This window comes from Phalangium opilio, unplaced genomic scaffold (assembly GCF_054372755.1).
Source record: "Phalangium opilio isolate 3A_F unplaced genomic scaffold, DU_Popi_V2 ptg000217l_1, whole genome shotgun sequence".
Lineage (NCBI taxonomy): Eukaryota > Metazoa > Arthropoda > Arachnida > Opiliones > Phalangiidae > Phalangium > Phalangium opilio.
In genome coordinates, this window is record NW_028324218.1 from 6,460,953 (window position 1) to 6,479,649 (window position 18,697).

The window sequence follows — 18,697 nt, forward strand, 5'->3', positions numbered from 1 at the left end:
CGTCATATTGTGCAAACCTGCATATCAAAGAAGCTGAGACGAGCTGCTTTTGAGAATCCATCCTTAACTCTTTACCAAATCCTAGAGAAAGGTCGTCTGATGGAGATATCAGAATCACAGGCGTCAACCATCGAAAATACAAGTAAGAAAGTCACTTCGCACCAAGAAGTAACACACTACTTAGGAAAACAATCACATCGATTGGATCACCAAAATAAACCAAGGGTTAATCAACCTCAACATCGTCAATTTGACAATAACTCAAAGAAATCTGATCAACACACCACTTGTGGTCTGTGTGGAGGAATTTACCCTCATACCAAGTTCCCTTGTCTCGCAAAAGGCAAAACCTGCAATAAGTGTGGAATACCGAATCATTTTAGTAAAGTCTGTCGCTCTACCTCAAGTTTCCCACCATCTCGCTTCACCAAGCAAGGGACAACGTCTGGAAACAAACGTCATCAACAACCACGAGTCACGACGTTAACTACATATACCAAATCTGGTGATGCAGAACCTACCACTGAGACAGCTGACGATACTGAATTTTTATTCACCTTATTTGATGGTTACGAATCAACCGCCTCGTTACCACTGGTCGACGTTACGCTCGGAAATACGGCTGTCACCCTCCTGATGGACACAGGTGCCAGTGTAAACCTGTTAAACCTACAAAGCTATCACACGCTGAACGACAAGCCATCATTGTCTCCATCTTCGCTACAGATATTTCCGTATGGCTCAGACACGCCTCTCAAATTAATCGGCAAATTTCACACCGACATTAAGATGTTAAACCGACAGGCCCACGGATGCTTTCACGTTATCAGTGATCAAGGAAGCTCCTCACCTTCCATCCTAGGTTATCATAGCCTGCGTGATCTACAACTTATCAATCCACCTGGCAGAGTGAAGCACACTCTCAACTCCATGATTGCGAGAGATATTATTGACAAATACCCAACGCTCTTTCACGACATTGGACTCATAAAAAATGTCAAGATTAAGCTGGCCATAGATGAGTCTATTACACCAGTAACCCAACCGCATCGAAGGATTCCTTTTCACCTGAGAGAAGCTCTAGAAGCAGAGTTAACCCAGCTCCAGAAAGACGATATCATTGAACCCGTCACTGGACAAAGTACATGGGTTTCTCCAGCAGTTTTGATTGTCAAGCGACCACCGTCAGAACAGAACTCTGACAGCAATATCCGATTACGACTCTGTGTCGACATGAGAATCCCGAATACCGCAATCATTCGAGTCCGTCACGTAATGCCCACAATCGAAGATGTGATTCACAAACTGAATGGATCCACAGTCTTCTCAAAATTAGACCTTAACAAAGGTTACCATCAGTTACTACTAGATGAATCGTCCCGAGATATCACCACCTTCAGTACGCATCGCGGCCTCTTTCGGTACAAACGACTGAGTTTTGGAATAAGCTCGGCAGCCGAAATCTTTCATCACGTTATCCATTGCATCATCCAGAACATCGACGGCGCTCTAAATGTCTCGGATGATCTTTTAGTTTTTGGAAAAAACTTGACTGACCATGACAAGGCACTGGACAAAGTCCTCCAAAGGCTGTCCGACCACAACGTCACGCTTAATTCAGAAAAATGCGCTTTCCGCCAGTCGGAAATAGACTTTTATGGTCATGTTTTTGGACGGTATGGTGTTTCCGTCCATCAGTCGAAAATCCAGTCATTGCAAACCATTGACACACCGACAACACCAGACGAGATCCGTAGTCTCTTGGGTTTGGCAACGTATTGTTCTCGTTTCATACCCAACTTCTCAGATGTTACACGTCCTTTGCGCCAACTCACGAAAAAAGAAGCAACCTGGAATTGGACCGACGAACAGGACACTGCCTTACACGTCTTACGTCAACACCTTGCCAATGCCTCGATTCTGTCATATTTTGACCCAACCAAATGCACAACCATTTATGTTGATGCTAGTCCGACCGGGCTCGGAGCTATCTTGACGCAAAAGGATAAAGACACAATCCACATTATCGCTTTTGCTAGCAAAGCTCTAACAGATGTGGAAACTCGTTACTCGCAAACTGAAAGGGAAGCGTTAGCCGTTGTTTGGAGTTGCGAGCACTATCACTTGTACATCTATGGATCTCAGTTCACCGTCATTACTGATCACTTACCACTGCTAACATTACTGGGAAATCCCAAGGCAAGAACATCTGCAAGAATCGAACGATGGAATCTCCGCCTTGCACCATATGACATGATGTTAGAATACCAACCAGGAAAATTCAATCCTGCAGACTATCTGTCGCGACATCCAGCGCGAAACACGTCAGAACCAAACAAGTGTCTGTCCGTAACGACCGAAGCTCACATTCGTCATATCGCTCATCACGCAGTACCAAAGGCAGTAACTTACGAAGAAATCAAAGCAGCTTCCAATGAAGATAAACTCGTTCAAGCAGTAATCCACTGTCTTAGTACCAACCAATGGAGAAGCTCATCTATTGATGCCGATCGCAGCGACCACTTAAAGGTTTTTGAATCCATCAAATCGGAACTCGCTGTCGTGGACGGCATACTCTTAAAACATCATCGTATTTATATACCACACGCTCTACAGAACCGCGTCATCGCGATAGCCCACGAAGGACACCTTGGCCTGGTTAAAACCAAGCAACTTCTTCGTACGAAAGTATGGTTTCCCCGAATGGATGTACTAGTGGAGCAAGTGATTCGAGCTTGTGTACCTTGTTTGTCTTCTGTTCCACACTCCGTGAAGGAACCACTACAAATGACCACACTTCCAGCCAAACCTTGGTCACAAATTGCATTGGATCATCTAGGTCCTTTTAAAGGACATTACCTACTCGTCATAATGGATGAACATTCTCGTTATCCTCTAGCAGAAATTGTATCGTCTACCTCGGCGGAAGCCAACGTCAAGATTCTGTCTAGAATATTCGCCATATTCGGGTTACCAGATGTTATTAAAACGGATAACGGCCCGCCGTTCAACTCGCACGTATTCGCTGATTATTTGTCAATACTTGGAGTACACCATCGAAAGATCACACCATATTGGCCTCAAGCCAATGGCACGGCCGAAAGATTCATGGCCTCACTTAACAAAACGATCCGTGCTGCTGATGTTGCAGGCACCGATTGGCGCGATGAACTCCAACGTTTCCTGTTCAACTATCGCAATACCCCTCACAGCACGACCGGAGTACCACCATCAGAGCTCATGTTTGGACGTTCTCTACGAACGAAACTACCATCCCCAGGTCAACCTACACCTCGCTCAATGAAGGTTGCCGATTCCGATCGTTGCGAGAAAACCAAAATGAAGGTTTATCATGATATCAAAAAGAACGCACGACCCCATCAATTCAAGCTGCACGACCAAGTTCTAGTCAAAGCGTCTCGCACCAACAAAATGTCACCGTATTTTGACCCTGAACCCTATTCCATCACAGCAATCAAAGGATCAATGATAACCGCGGAACGGAATGGACAATCAGTCACACGAAACGCGTCGTACTATAAACTGTTACCAACTCACACACCTCTCATACCATGTGATAATTCTGATCTCACTAACACACCACCGCACCTCCAAACGGAAGCATTAGCAGTTGCTACCTCACCATCAGTACCTAACGAAGATAACCCACCGGTACCTCAACCTCAACCCCGGTATAATCTTCGCTCTCATCGATTTGCTCCGAAACGCCTCATCGATGAGATTTAGTTCTTATAAACGTTATGTACATTTTTCTAAAGAAAAGGGAGATGTAATGTTCTATCTTTTGTTTGTTTTATCACTATCATATTTCCCGCCACAAACTGTATTGTCTGTAACGCCATCTAGGCTAGTAAAAGATATATAGCGAAGAGTGATTCGCGGAGCGAACTACGCAATAAATGTTTTCCTACGTTCTAAGATAATGTGTCTTTATTTAATCAACTAATCATCACCAAACACTACACTTCCCAAAACACGTCTCCGGCTGTTTCTTCCCAAAACACGTCTCCGGCTGTTTCTTCCCAAAACACGTCTCCGGGTGTTTTCCCCCAAAACACATTTCCGGGTGTTTTCTCCACAAAACACATTTCCGGGTGTTTCTCCACAAAACACATTTCCGGGTGTTTCTCCACAAAACACATTTCCGGGTGTTTCTCCACACATTTCCCCGAGATCACCAACTGCAAGGCCACCTAGTCTGCCATAAATAAACCTACTGTATATTCCACACAAAATCGCGATTTAGTCACAATTCCGCCCTCCCCCCTTCGTGTAAATTCACAAAACTTAAATCTAAACACCTCAATCGAAAGATAAATTAAAGTTTAACATGAATTAAACAGTACATTATCCTTCAATTTCTAATTAATTAAAATTATCACTTAATTTTTAAAGATTAGTAAAAGGTAGATTAAGCAAGAGATTAGTCGTATATGTGGGCCCTACTTGGTGCCGCAACCAAAGGTTGTGCAGGCGGTCACCGTCGCCCATGTTAGTAGCAAAGATATAGTGAGTGTGAGTAACATTAACCCCAAACCGGAAGTCATCCCACATTAGAGGAGCTCCCAGTAAGGGGGTCCCCTCAAGAACAACAATGCATTAACGCGTCAAATGCAATAGTACAGTTGTGGACACCAGTCTTGACGCAAAACAGTATCTCCGAAGGCCACTTATCATGGATAAACGGACTCAAAACCATGTGGTCAAACTAACCTAATTTTCGCATGTCCATTGGCTAAGCCTAACAATAACAAGCACAATATGTTCTTGAAAGGACACAAACAAACGACAAACACAAAGGTAGAACATTTATTTAAAAAGTAAAAACTAAATTAAATTATATACTTTTGCTATCGTCTATACCATTGTCGAAATTAAAAATTAAATTGAACTTGACACGTGTGTCTTAACCCTAAAATTAAAGTTAAGTAGACCGAGGTTTTAAGCATAAATAAAACGAACACTATACTCAAACCTAAACTAATTATAATTCAGATTAAGTTTAAAGAAAATAGTAAACTTACCTTTCAGTAGTAAATTATATAAGCTGAATCCGCAATCAAATTGTAGCCACGTCTGCCTCCATTCTAATCCTGTACCGTTACACGTGGCGGCAATTTTTGGACCTTGGCCTTCTCTATGCTATGCCGGGCAGGCCACGACAATGTTCAGTGAGTTGGTAAAAAAACCGGTGTAGATGTAGAGTCGTCCACGGTAGAGACTCAATAACGGAGAGGGGGTAAGAAACAGAAACTGCCTACCCCTAGACACGAGGAAGGCGTTAAAAATGGCGCCGATTTTCTAAAATCTGAAAATATAACCGTGGTTTCAAAATTTATTTTCTCCATTAAATCATTTAGCTAACGACTTGATATTAAATAATTAGCTTAATGAAACCATTTTCTTATATAATATCAACATAACATAACTAATCGAAACTAATTAACTAGGCTTATATATAAACGTTAGTAAGTTAGTATATCACACAACTGATGTATATTACCGACTAGCTTTTAATCCGCGGCGTCGCTCGCGTGTAATAAGAACTCGGCGTTGCCCGTCAGCCCGTCGGGACAGTTTTCATTACTTTTCATGCGGACATTATTCCATATAGAAGGGTTTTTAAATTTTAGGCCACCATTTAAACAGATGGCAACAAATCGAACCCGAAAGACCATTCAGCCCGTCTATAGGTTAAAGGAAACCATTGTACTAAATATTTGTGAAATCGTTTGAAACGCGCGGACTTTATTGCAAGGAGAATATTTTCTTACATTTCTGGGCGCCATTTTAAAAGATGGCGACAAATCGAACCCGAAAGACTATTTAGCCCGTCTTAAGGTTAAAGTAAACCAGTGTATTAAATATTTGCGAAATCGGTTGAAACGCGCGTACTTTATTGCAAAGAGAATATTTTTTACATTTCTGGGCGCCATTTTTAAAGATGGCGGCGGATTGGAAAAATCTTTCTTAGTACGCGCCTACTACTTATGAGTAACGTTCCTGCAAAGTTTCAGCCTTCTAGGGCAAGCGGTTTGGGCTGGGCGTTGATTATCAGTCAGTCTGTCAGTCAGTCAGTCAGGACTTTGATTTATATAGATATAGATATTGGATTTTCAGTTATCTTAAGAACTTAATCTCCAATCTCTATAATGCTACCGATTACATTAAAGTTAATTTTACTAATTTTAGCTATCAAAAAGTATAATATTCGGAAGAAAGAGAAAAAATCTACTTACCGATGATATTAATTTCTAATTTCATCGTAAAAATTAATTCAATGCCTGCCTGAAATAGGTCTAAATTGCGGAGTTTGTCCGCGACGGTGATGATGGGTCCTCAATTCAGTTCAGTTTCTAGGAGCAACTCGACGGTGCTGGAGGATAATGTTAGTGGTTAAGGGATAGAGCACCATGAGCGAATAAGAGTGGATACTGACCGAGTATGAACACAAGAAACTCAAAATTCACGCGGCAAAAACTCTAGAGTTAACTTTCAGAACAAACATTTGATAAAAGCTTAATTAATAGATTATAGTTGAAATAATTAACATTGTATCGTCAAAATTAGGATATTCTTTTCCCAATTCTAGACTATTTAAAAATATAGCTATACCAATGATTGTATTAGCAAAGGGGATAAAAAAATACCCCATTCATCATTCTATAAATTATAAATTAATTTTGAAGGGGTCCGACACCTGATTGAGTAGTAATAACGCCCTTGCCAAACCCCCTCTACTACAAGATTTAATAATTTATTACTAAGCAAAATCAAACTTTATTCATATTTAAATTAAGTTACATGCAAGGCTATAAAGATTTGATAATGTATTAATTTGCATAATAATCATTTTAATCAGATTTAAATTAAGTTACATGTAAGGCTAATTTCAGTATTTCAAATCATTAAATTAATCATATTATTTGAACATTTTAGTTAATTTAAATTTAAGTAACTGTATTAAACAAGTAAGTGTAGTGTTACATTATAATCAGAACCAACAGTTTTAGGAAATATCATTAAAAATTATTGAGGCAAACAATTAGGACAAAATTTCAATCACATTTTTACGATTATATTTTTTAGCCACATCCAAAGCGGTTTCACCATTTTGATTCTTAATATTAGTATCAACACCCTTGGCTACCAATTCTCGTACGACATCAGCGTAACCATGGCGTGCAGCTTCATGCAAAACAGTATCACCAACGTTATTAACCACAGTGAAATCAGCTCCTTTTTCAATCAAGTATGTCATAGATCCTTGAAAATTAGCAGTCATCAATGGGGTATCTCCACGAAGATTTTTCAAGTTGAAATCTGCTCCATTTTCAACCAAGGCCTTGATAATTTCCAGTCGTCCATCGAAAGTTGCAATATGCAACGGTGTACTGCCTTCTAAATCAGTTGAGCCCAGATTGGCACCTTTCTCAATCAAAATTTTAATGACATTGACGTGTCCTTGGACATCCTTGTAGTCCACAGCAGCATGGTGTAACGGAGTGTACCCTATGATATCGTGAGCTTCAATATTAGCATTGTTTTTCAGAAGAAGTTCAACCATTTCGGGTTGCCCGTTTTGGCAAGCGAGGTGTAATGGAGTGTATTTCAATAACTCGAACAAGACGTCAACTTCGGCACCATTTCGAAGCAAAATCTCTGCAATTTTTGGTTGGTTTGCAAACGCGGCCATGTGTAAAGGCGACCAATGTTTTCCAGTGGCATCCTTAACAACTGCACCAATTGCAATTAAATCACCGACGATGTCTTCATAGCTGGATTTAACCGCGTAGTCCAGAGCTGTTAAACCATTCTTATAATCCATAGTGTTGACAAACGCAATTTTAATTTTGTCGTCTAAATTAGTCTTGATTAGGTTCAGTAAGTGTTTTGACATGTCTTCATGTCCTTCTCGTAGCAAAATTTGTAACGCTGTTTCCCCATTTTCGTTCAAGCATACTTTGTTGTTGTTGTCCCAATTTTCAGTAACCGTATCGAAGTATATTTGCACGATCAACGGAGCTTGAGACACCATAAAACTTTCGAATTGTTTGATGACAGTAAATTGGTTTTCGAAAAACGAACGGACAACTCTTAGTCCATCTCTCAACAGAATTTCCAGCGATAACTTCTTTGGAATTGACGATCCAGTGAGATTTACGGTGTAGTTGAAAACAAAGTACTCCGCTACAGTGCGATGGATGAAGTGGGGTTTATTAAGGCCATAGCCCATGAGACTGGATTTTAAAACTTCCTCGTCAAGTAACTGCTTCAAATCTCCGTCGAAGTGTGGCAAATTCAAGCTAGCATAAGTATCTTCGGATAACAGCAGCTGCAAGGCGTATTGATAATGAGTATCTTGCAACAGAATGTCCATAATTTTGGTTTGGTTCACGCTGGAAATTGTTTCGTTACTATGTCGGTTGTATTCTCGGTACAGGGCCAATTTTTTCGCAATAAAAGTTTTGTAGAGATCCAATAAAGAAAATCCAGATCTTATTACAGGAGTTTCTCCAGCCTTAACAGTGTCCAACATATAATCGGCGGTGAGCCTACATTGCAATGGAACACCCAAGAAATCGGTGTTGTCTTCATCCCCAGCTACGGATTTCAAAGCTTCGATGATTTGCTTGGCGTAATTTTCCAAGTCCGCTTCAGGTGCTGTCTTGGGTTCCAAGTGTTTCTCCCAATACTTAACAATGAATTCGACTTGATTTTGATGATTGAAGGGTTCCAAAGACATTGACAATGTATTTAAGGTATTTTCAAGCTGGACTTTGGTCTGGCGACGGCTTGTTACAAACAAGTTATCAATTTTCGTTTGCTGAAGGGCGTTCAACATTTGCAAAGCTATTATTTCGTAGTCGGGTGTAATTTCGTCGAACCCATCCAGGAACAACACCAGGCCACCGTATTTCGTCAGGGAGTCCTCAAAAATGCGCTTTTCCAACGCAGTGTTAAGTGCAGTTGAGGTATTGCTTGGTAGGATTTTTTCAATCATGAACTTGTAGATGTCCGTTATTGCAGCGTTTTCCAAGGCTTGTTCTTCCTTGAAGACACGTGTGCAATCGATGAAGTTGACTCTAATAATCCACTTATCCGGTGAAATTTCTTTGAGTCTTTTCGATAGCACGGTAGTCGAGGCAGATTTACCCATGCCAGCTTTATCAGCAAGAATCATCTTTTGCTCCTTCTCAAACAACTGCAGAACATCATCTTCAGAACGGGGGGTGTATGAAGGACCTTCCTTCAAAAATTCTCGGATTTTGTTCAGAGCGGTGGTATCTTTTAAGGTGAAATTCCCATTTTCGTAAGTCAACCAATGAACATCAGTACCGTCACGAGCTAGTTTCTGGAACTCCTCTCGTGATTGGATGATCTTCACTTTTGTGGAGTCGATGGTGAACTTGGTCAGATTTTCCTCCAAGATGCCAGTAATTGCAATAATGGTGTTTTCCTGCATTTTCTTGAAAACAAGAGGAGTAATTTCTGGTGTTAACGATTTGAAGCTTCTTTGAATGTAGGTGTCCTTGATATCTTCACTCATAGGTATTTCCTGGCCAATTTTGATTTCCGAATTTTTGAGTACGTTGGCGAGGGTAGGGTAATCCAGGTACGACAGTGTTCTTTCTTTACTTTTGAACAATCCGTTGAAGCTAAATTTCTCCGGCAATCCTTGGTAATTGATGACTTTAACGTTAAGGACATCTTCTTGAGCATCGGGGCTTAAGTCAGCCCATTCAATACCGTTATGTTGAATGGATACAAAACGATCTTTAAGCTTAGAATGACCAACAACTCCGATTTCCTTTGATAACTTGTATTTTGGATCATCACGGCTGACAAGGACAATTTTACACATCTTGGGAAACCCTTCGAGAAATTCGGCAAACGCATTCAACATATCAATAGCATCTTGATCCTCGTGTTCGGAGTCAACGGTGCAGTCCAAGATGACAATCGGATCGAGAACAGAGTCAGATTGCAAAACATCTTCCAATTTAAATGACTTTTCAATAGTGCTGAAGTCTCGCAAATCCATGATAACTTTCAAATCAAAGTGGTCAACGTGTTCTAGGTATTTGACGAGACGGGACATAACAAAATCGGTGTTGCTCCGAGCAGCAATTTGAATAACGTTTTGATATGAATTATTCAAGAAATCTTCGAATTCTGGGAAGGTTCGGTTTTGAATCATGGAGACGTACGTTTGAATGCTCTTCGTATATTGATTAGTTGCGGTATCATAAACCTTCTTCCAGGCATTCGGCGAAGACAACTGTTTCTTGACTTCGGTATTTATGTTCGGGTAGACTTCCAACAAAGTTTTCACGAATGGTACAAGTTGGCGCTTATGAGCCGGAATCTCGAAGTATACGGACCTTTTGGACATTGTAATTTGCTTCAACTTTTCTTCGGAATACTTGTCCTTTTCTTCGAATAATGTGTCTGGATTGAAGTAGTCCGGCAAGCTTCGTAACATCTGGTACGTGTACAAGAAATGAACCTCGCTCCGGTTAAATACGTTCCAGGATAGTTTATCATCTCGGTACTTCTTAGTCTGGTATCTTATGACGTATCCATCCGCGGCTGCCACGGCGGATTTAAATTCAGAACTGTCTTCAGCTGGGGTGAACTGATTTTGCAACTTTGCCCATTTGAAGAAGTCATCGTATTCATTATCGGGATTGTAGAGAGTGCCTCTTTTAATTGGCCAATCAACTACCTTCTTGATTTTGTAGTTCCCGTGTTCATCCTTTTGAAAAAATCCAGTTTTGGGATCGAATGTTTTCAAGATACCATCGATGCTATGGGAGGCGATTGTGTATCTGAAAAACCAACCAGAGTCTGTACTGACGTAAGGATATATGCGGTATAATTTGCCGGTGTGAGTGTTGGTGCAATTGACTTGGTTTGGCGAAGACAAGTAAGTAGTTATGTCCAACTTCTCAATATCCATAACATTATCGCTGTACCGTACATCAAATTCATTAACAATTCTGACAAGCATGTCTTTACATCCTGGGCTCTCGTAGACTACAGCGTGGGCATTGATACCAGCTTCCATATCCGGATTTTTTACGAATTTCTTGTCAACAACCGTCAAGTACTTCAATGACAAAGTTGATATCTGGGCCAACCATGCTCCCAAAGAATGACCGGTGAAAAATATGTTGTACTTAACGCATCCTTCAGGGTACAAATTCTGCAGCGTTGTGGCCATAAGGTAACCGACAGTGCAAGCAGTGTTCATCTGAGCTCCATAATTGTTGCCATAAATGCTGTCGAGATCGGTGGTCATTGAACCGATTCCTGGTTTGGTTCCTCGATGAGCAATTACCATTTGACGAGCGTCTCCGTTAATGAATATGGCACCAACATATCCGTTTGAAGTATCAGTATTTCGAACCATCGTCAGGAGGCTCCATCCTTCAGGTATTCCCACTCGTTTTTCGTACGCTTCATCAGATTCACCTTCACGACGTTCTAAGTCGTCAGAGTAAGCCAACTTTGAGAATCGGGCGAAGATATAGGGTTGAGGGTAAGGTTGGACATGGCGGATTTGCTCTTGCTTGGTCTTCCCTTGACCTTCACGGAGAACCGATGACAAAGTCGTTTCAAAGTTCTTGTTCGATAATTTAAAGTCATCATCGTATTTAAGTTTGTTGACACTCGGTGCTATGTCACCTAGTTTTATTAAGAACAACAGTTACATATGGGATGTTTAAGATTAAGATAGGAGGTAGTCTTCAGAGGGACACGTGAAGATTGCATTCCCATTAATAAACCAATTAAAAAAATTCGACTTACCTTCATCTTGATTAGCCATCCGTCGCATCATTTCTAAGCTATGAGAGCGTCAATACTTCAGTGAATTTAGATCTAATGAAAAGTATAAGTACTGAAATTAATATCTAAAACTTTCTTTAACTTAATCAAGCACTTAGCAACAACGGAGTCACAACAACGCGTAAAATCTCATAAAACAAAATTACAATTACTAAAGAAAAAACCAGTAGATGGAATTAAATTAAAATTGACAAAGTACCTTACTTAGTCCTAACTAACTTAACAGTTGGTAAAAATCAACCACAACAGAACTGCACAAGCGTCAAAGAAACTTCTGCTAGGTTTGTTATAAATTCGGCTATTTATGATTTCAAGTGAGACATAGTTGAGATTAGAGAAACGAACGAATTTAAAGTCCTTAAATTTTAATTTTATCAGAAATAGTTCTAAGAAATGAAATAGTTTAAAGTCTAGTTTATTAAAACAACAACACTATAGTAATCCCCAGAGACCTTTCAGAGGCCCGTGCCAACTTATTTTGACACTTAGCTTAGACGGGAGTATTTGATTAGATTTACCAGCTTTAAGTTCAAAAGTTACAAAGTTTAAAAGGTCCAAAGATATAAAAGGAGTTAAATCTATAAAATTATCAACATGACTATCCCTTAAAAGGGATGGTGAACGTTCCGATAAAAACCTACATTTTGCGCTAACAGATGCATGACAGCTGTTTTCCATTTATGATTTGAGTATTTTACGCATGACCCCTTAAATATAATTAAGAAACCGAAAGATAATGATTGCTAGTTTAAATAAGGGGCCATCCCTAAAACATTCACGAAATCATAACTCTAAAACAGTGTCACAGAAGTTACGTTCAAAATCGCCCAAAGAGTATCTCCTTAATATGTAGCAGGCTTATCAGAAACACCCTGTACATCATTTAACGATGTTTAAATAGCTATAATTTCAGTGTCACTTGCTGCTCTAGATAAAGCCCTGTTACTAACCAGCTTTAGTTTCAAATTCCAGTTCTTAAGTTGTTATATTTCAAGGAATTAGATTAACTAAAGTGCACAACAAAGTATTCGGAAGAATTGAAATGACAAAAGCACTTAGATTAAAAATGTAAAAGCTTTGGAAATTTACAAATCCATAGTAGTTCCTAAATACCAGGTATTACGATAAGTATTTAACCGTTTTTCCTAATTACCCTAATTTAAAAATATATAGGCCTTTCCATTTTTTAACTGGGGCTTAATTACTTCGTCAAACAATAGTATTTAAATAATTAATATAATATGCAAGAAATTAATAAAGGAAAAAGCTTTTAACTTACCAGTAAGTGGTAACTTCCAATTCCTTCTTTGTATTTTCAGGTAACGAACACTCAAGTTTGCACAACTTAAAATTATCACCACGCCCTAGGAATTAACTAAGTTAACTACAAATCCGAACAATTACACGAACCACAACACTACTACCGAAAACTGAAAACCAGGAAGCTTGAAAAAGATAAGACAGCGTTTCCCCTCAAACTTCTCGGTTCTGAAAGGAAATTTGATTAACTTGACAGTGCATTAAATACTTTAATTTGGCCTAAAAAATTAAATAAAAAATGTGACCGCCGAAATATATCACGTTTGAGAGATACACAATAAAAATGTAATAATTATTTTTTTTTATTTTCATATAGTGAATTTCATTGGACTACCGTATCTATAGACCGAGTATAGTGTCAATAGGTCAAAAATTACGTCAAAGCTCTATTTTTTTAAAGAAATTTAGGAACGCATCACGCTTCCACTTATTAGTGATAGATGGCGCTATTTTAAGCAATAGTCTGCTACCACGAATTTTCTCGTGACGTCACACCCTCGTATCTCTTACCTCGGTTTTGGCGACCATATTGGAAGTAGTCAGCTTAAGCAATACAATTTAGACCCCCAATATTGACGTCACGTTCCCGTAGCTCCTCCCTTCTCAGTACCACTCTATATGTACTTTCTCGTGACGTCACACAATTTAGACTACCAATATTGACGTCACCTCCCCGTAGCTCCTCCCATCTCAGTACCACTCTATTGGTTAATATCTGAAACAAAATAGCGCCACCTATTGCTAATAAGTGAAAAATTTGGACTTTGACGTCATTTTGATATTAACAAAGTAATTATAGTTTAAAACCAAATCAGAATCAATCGTTATCAAAGAATCAGTAACCAGAGTCAAACTTATGGAAAATAAATAATTTATTAACTTATGTGTGAACATTTAAATAATGCAAAAAATAATTCAAAAGTGTATAATATTTTATTAGCTTCGAAACAGAGAAAAAAAATCAAACAATCAACCAAAATAAATTTTAATTAAAAAAATTAAACCCAGGATTAATTAAACAACATATTAATAACTCAACAAAACTAAGAATTACATTTGTGTCAACGATTTTTATGTTACATTTAAAACTTATTATCTCTCAGAAAAGTAATATAATTTTCGGACGGATTTTCACTTTCCAATTTCAAAATGGTCCAACCATCATTATCAGCAAAATTCATAAATGATTTGATAGTTTCCTTATCAGGGACATAACCGATAAGATGATCAATGAAATGAGTATACATGGGAAGATTTTCCTTTAACATAACATGAACGGCAGATTCCATTTTGTCGGTCAGGACTAGTCTCTTGTGACCTTCCCAATTATACCTAACTAAGAAGCAGTACATTTTCCATAAAGTATCTGTACTTGAAAATCGGCCGTCAGTTAATTTCAAGTAGTAGCTATCGTCAAAATGTTTTCTGATAATTCGCAATTCAGGGTTAAGTAGTATTTCCAAGCAGAGCATTTTCAATTGACCATCGTATTTGTGACATTCCTCTTTGGATATCGTAGTGAAATAATGGTAAACAAAGTACTGGGCCACGGCGCTATGGACAAAAGTTGGGGATGTCCTTGAAGGTTGTAAGAGACCGGTCCTCAACATCTCGCAATGTACCATGAGTTTTAATTCGCTATCCTCAATCTTATATGGGAAAAGGCAGCTTATTTGATCAGGAACCAGTAATTCCAAGGCGTATTGGTAAATTTGGTTTTGAACTATGACGTTCCTGATGCGTACAATGCAATTTCCTTCGTCAAAGTAATCCGCAATTGGTAAAAGTGAATCGATGTAATTTTCGTATAGCTCCAATAAGGTGATTTTACGATGTTCAAATACCTTCAAGTCCTTAATCTTGTTTTTATTTTCAACCATATAATCCGCAAGTAGCTGGCAATGGAATGGTACACCGTAGATATGTTGATCAACAGAATTACGGATGTATTCGTCCGCAAATGGTTGGAATTCCGTGTACTCTCTTTCCATTCCGAAGTGGTCCTTCCAGTAACTTGTTAGACAATCTAGAGCATCGTCTACGGTGAATGGTATCAATTTCAAATGAGGAGCGTCTAGAACAACAGATAATCTGTTTGCAATATGAGGGCGTGATGTCACAACCATGTTATCGACTTTTGTTTGACGCAGAGTTTTCAATATCTTTAAAATGAAATTGTGGCATTCCTGAGGCACGTCGTTGAAACCGTCCCAGAGTAGTGAAACTCCACCGTCGCTTAATATTCCATATTCCAACATCCGCCTTTCTAAAGAGTTCTTCAAGATGGTATTCGGGTTACGTGGCAAGAGATGATCACTCAGAAAGGCGACCACCTTCGTTGGCGATAAGTACTTATTGTTTTTGTTATCCTTTAGAGCGTCCTCTGGTTTCCTCAACCAATCTTTCAGTACATCAATACAATCGCGGAACTGTATTAGAATAATCCATGATAATGGTGCAGCAGCCTTGATTCCCTTACCGATGGCGTTAAGTACCGTAGATGTTCCAATATCGGAATACCCCGTGATAACCAACCTTCGTTGATTTGGTAACATATCTTCAAGTACTTGTCGTTGCGTGTAGAAAGTTGAGCATTTTGTAATTACGATTTCGGGAATCGTCACGTCAACGTCTTGATTCGTTTCAAAACTGGAAAGTACTTCGACATATGGTACAGGGATCAGTTCAAATCTTCTTGCTGTGTAATTTTCTGGTACTGTATCCAAAGGAGTACCGATGGTAACGTGTTCACCCTTCAAGAACTGCGCAATGACCCTCGGTTTTATCATCATTTCGAGTTGTTCTTCTTTCGTGGCGAAACGTTCCAAGGGGTGTCTAGGCCCACTTTGAATGGAGATTACCCTCTTTTGTAAAAGAAGTTTCTGAGCGGTTTCGGATAAGTCAATCCAATTAACTCCACCGTGGTTTATGGATAAGCACTTGTCTCCAAAGACAGCCTCGGAAATATTCTTGATCTCCTGATGAATGGTTTTTTGACTAATTAAGACAACCTTGCAACTGGATTTATCTCCCACGATGCCACTAATTATTTTCAATAGATCTTCAATTTCTTTAACATCAGATACCATCTTATAATCAAGGATAATAAGAGGTCTTCGGTAGGGTTCGATGACGTCCTTCAAGTACAACATCTTCCTGGTTGAGAAGAAATCCTTGACTTTCATGGTAATTCTATAATCGAATCCCCAGTATCCGATCAACTTCTTGAGGACTAAAGCGGTTACCAAGAAGGTGTAGCCATAATCCACATCAATGTGCAATAGGGACAAGTCATTTTTTAAAAATGAATCGAATTCATCAAACGTTTTTCGCGGAGACAACATAACACAATTTAACATGATCTTATCTTCATAATCCTTGGATAAATCTTGGTAAAATTTATCTCCCAGCATATTACCAATGTTTGTACGATACTCATACTTTGCCTTTATTTCCAATTCAGGGTCTAATTGAAACAAGGCCCTGGCATACAATATCAATCGTCGTATGTGATTGTAATCATCAATTAGGAGTTCGTTGGTTCTAATGTTGAAGTAAACTGCTCTTTTTTCCACTTCAATAAGGCTTATTTTGTAATCGATGTCATCATCTTGGATTAGGACTCTGTTAATCTTCCTTAAACAGTATAATCTGTACAGAATCTTCCGTTCACGTTGTGTGAAAATGACGTATGAATATTTGAAACGGCTCAACTCCGCCTTCGTTTGGTAATAGATAAGCCCATCCTTTGAAAAGTTGACGCAGTCATTTTCTGGACGGTATTCTTTCACAGTTTTGGAATATTCCTCGATGTCTTCACTCGTTGTTAAGATGTCCGGCCTCGAAGGCCATTTTATAACCTTTTTCATTTTCACATTTCCATTGTCGTCCTCAAAGGGTAACTCAGTTTTGAAGTCGAAACAATTAAGAATTGCCTCCATTTTATGAGAGTTAATGGTGTAATTACTAGTAATGTGAAATCCCCAGTCACTAAACTCAGGATACAAACGAAACATTTTCCCAATGTGATTATTACAACAGTTAATTAAGTTCGGAGCTGATAGGTAAGTAGTTATATCGAAATCTTTCAGGTTAATCGCGAAGCCATGGTCACGGGCAATTTTTCTAAACATTTCCATACATCCTGGGCTTTCAAAGACTTCAGTATGCGGATGAAAGGTCTCAAATGCATCGCTGCGCTTGGTGAATTGTTTATTGTCTAATTCCAAGTACTTAAGGCTTAACGTAGCGACCTGGGCTAACCAACCTCCTATAGAATGTCCAGTTAACATAATCTCCCATCTTGGTAACTTCTTCCCAAGTTGACGCTCCCTTTCCTCCATTTTTTGAACTGCGTTAGCGATTGTATGAACTAGTGTACAAGTTGAACTCAATTGCGGTGTGTATCTGTTGCTTAGAATCATTTCTTGGTCGGTTTTAAATGAACCCAGGGAGAATTTAGTACCCCTAATGGCGATTATAATTTGCCTAGCTTGTCTGCTATAAAATACCATAGAATAAAAGTAATACATTGGACCGAATTTGTTGCTTTGAGCGCTTGTTAAGGCCATCCAACCTTCAGGGAAACATAGCTTTTTAGCTTTGGCAGGTAATGTAAATCGTGTTTCGAGGAATATGTGTTTTTCGTAGGCAAGTTTGGAAAACTGCGCGAAGAAGTATGTTGTGGGTAACGCTTCTACTTTGAGCAGTTGCTTTGCTAAAGTCGGTTCCGGAACACTGGTTTCGGCTAATCTGGTTAACAATGTCTCATAGTCCGGTTGATGCGCGAATTTTCGAAACGTTACTGGTTCGTAGACCAGACCATTGAAGGCAGGATTTTCTTCTGCAGAAAATTGTCGTAATACGTTAGAAATACTAGCTAGCGTTGTTTAAAAAATTAATTAACATTACCTGGTCTAATCAAATTGGGCCTTTCTGTCTCCATTTTGAAAGGGTATCCAAAAACTCCTAAAATAATTCATTTTATTTTATTATGTTATATTTCCCAATATTTATAAATAATTTATTTAAATAAAGCTCTTACCAGTTCAATGAGTCATGAATTCTTCTATATTTTTTCTCGAATTCAAGGTTTCAATAACAATTTATCACCGTTTTCACTTAATTCACGAAAACCACGTCAAACACTGCGCGGTAAAATTAACCCTAACGCAAACTTTGAACGACCTAATCTCAAATGCGTTAAGAACCCACCGTTTGCTACAAACGTAATAAAAAACACACCTCGAATTTCAAAAATGTTTTAAATGTGAATAGAAAAACATTATTTTTTACGGTTTTAAGATAAAAATTCACCATATGATTCTACCAAAAGTTCATATACTTAAACGAAAAGTATTCTTTGTCGAAGCTTGATTAACTACAGTGGTTTATGGATGACCCCTTAGTTAAGTTAGCAATCATTGGCTTTCAGTTTCTTAATTGAATTCAAGGGACCATCCATAAAATACTCTGGACAATCTTAACTTGAAAACAGTGGCCA

The 18,697-nt window shown here is 38.9% G+C and overlaps 1 protein-coding gene and 1 long non-coding RNA gene across 5 annotated transcripts; one reads left to right on the forward strand and one right to left on the reverse strand.

Moving 5' to 3' along the window:
* Positions 1-6,854: 6,854 nt before the first annotated feature.
* Positions 6,855-13,228, reverse strand: LOC149615950 (uncharacterized). Of its 4 annotated transcripts, none has more exons than XM_089856802.1 (3): positions 13,154-13,228; positions 11,836-11,907; positions 6,855-11,712 (listed from the first exon to the last, which is right to left on the reverse strand). In XM_089856802.1, the coding sequence occupies exons 2-3, from the start codon at positions 11,864-11,866 to the stop codon at positions 7,067-7,069; spliced, it is 4,677 nt and encodes a 1,558-aa protein (XP_089712928.1). In that variant the 5' UTR covers positions 11,867-11,907; positions 13,154-13,228; the 3' UTR covers positions 6,855-7,066. The 4 variants fall into 4 exon arrangements, with proteins under 4 accessions (XP_089712928.1, XP_089712925.1, XP_089712924.1 ...); XM_089856799.1 differs by lacking the exon at positions 13,154-13,228 and adding an exon at positions 12,079-12,299; XM_089856798.1 differs by lacking the exon at positions 13,154-13,228 and adding an exon at positions 12,074-12,299.
* Positions 12,698-13,505, forward strand: LOC149615951 (uncharacterized). The gene is made up of 2 exons (XR_016375944.1): positions 12,698-12,990; positions 13,194-13,505. It is a non-coding gene; the product is annotated as an uncharacterized LOC149615951 (long non-coding RNA).
* Positions 13,506-18,697: the final 5,192 nt, after the last annotated feature.

What these genes read in the sequence shown, in the direction of transcription:
- LOC149615950 (XM_089856802.1), bottom strand. Translation starts at nt 11,866, where the DNA reads ATGATGCGACGGATGGCTAATCAAGATGAAG. An exon ending in GATGGCTAATCAAGATGAAG is followed by an intron (nt 11,713 to 11,835) that starts GTAAGTCGAATT and finishes TAATAAAACTAG; the next exon opens with GTGACATAGCACCGAGTGTC.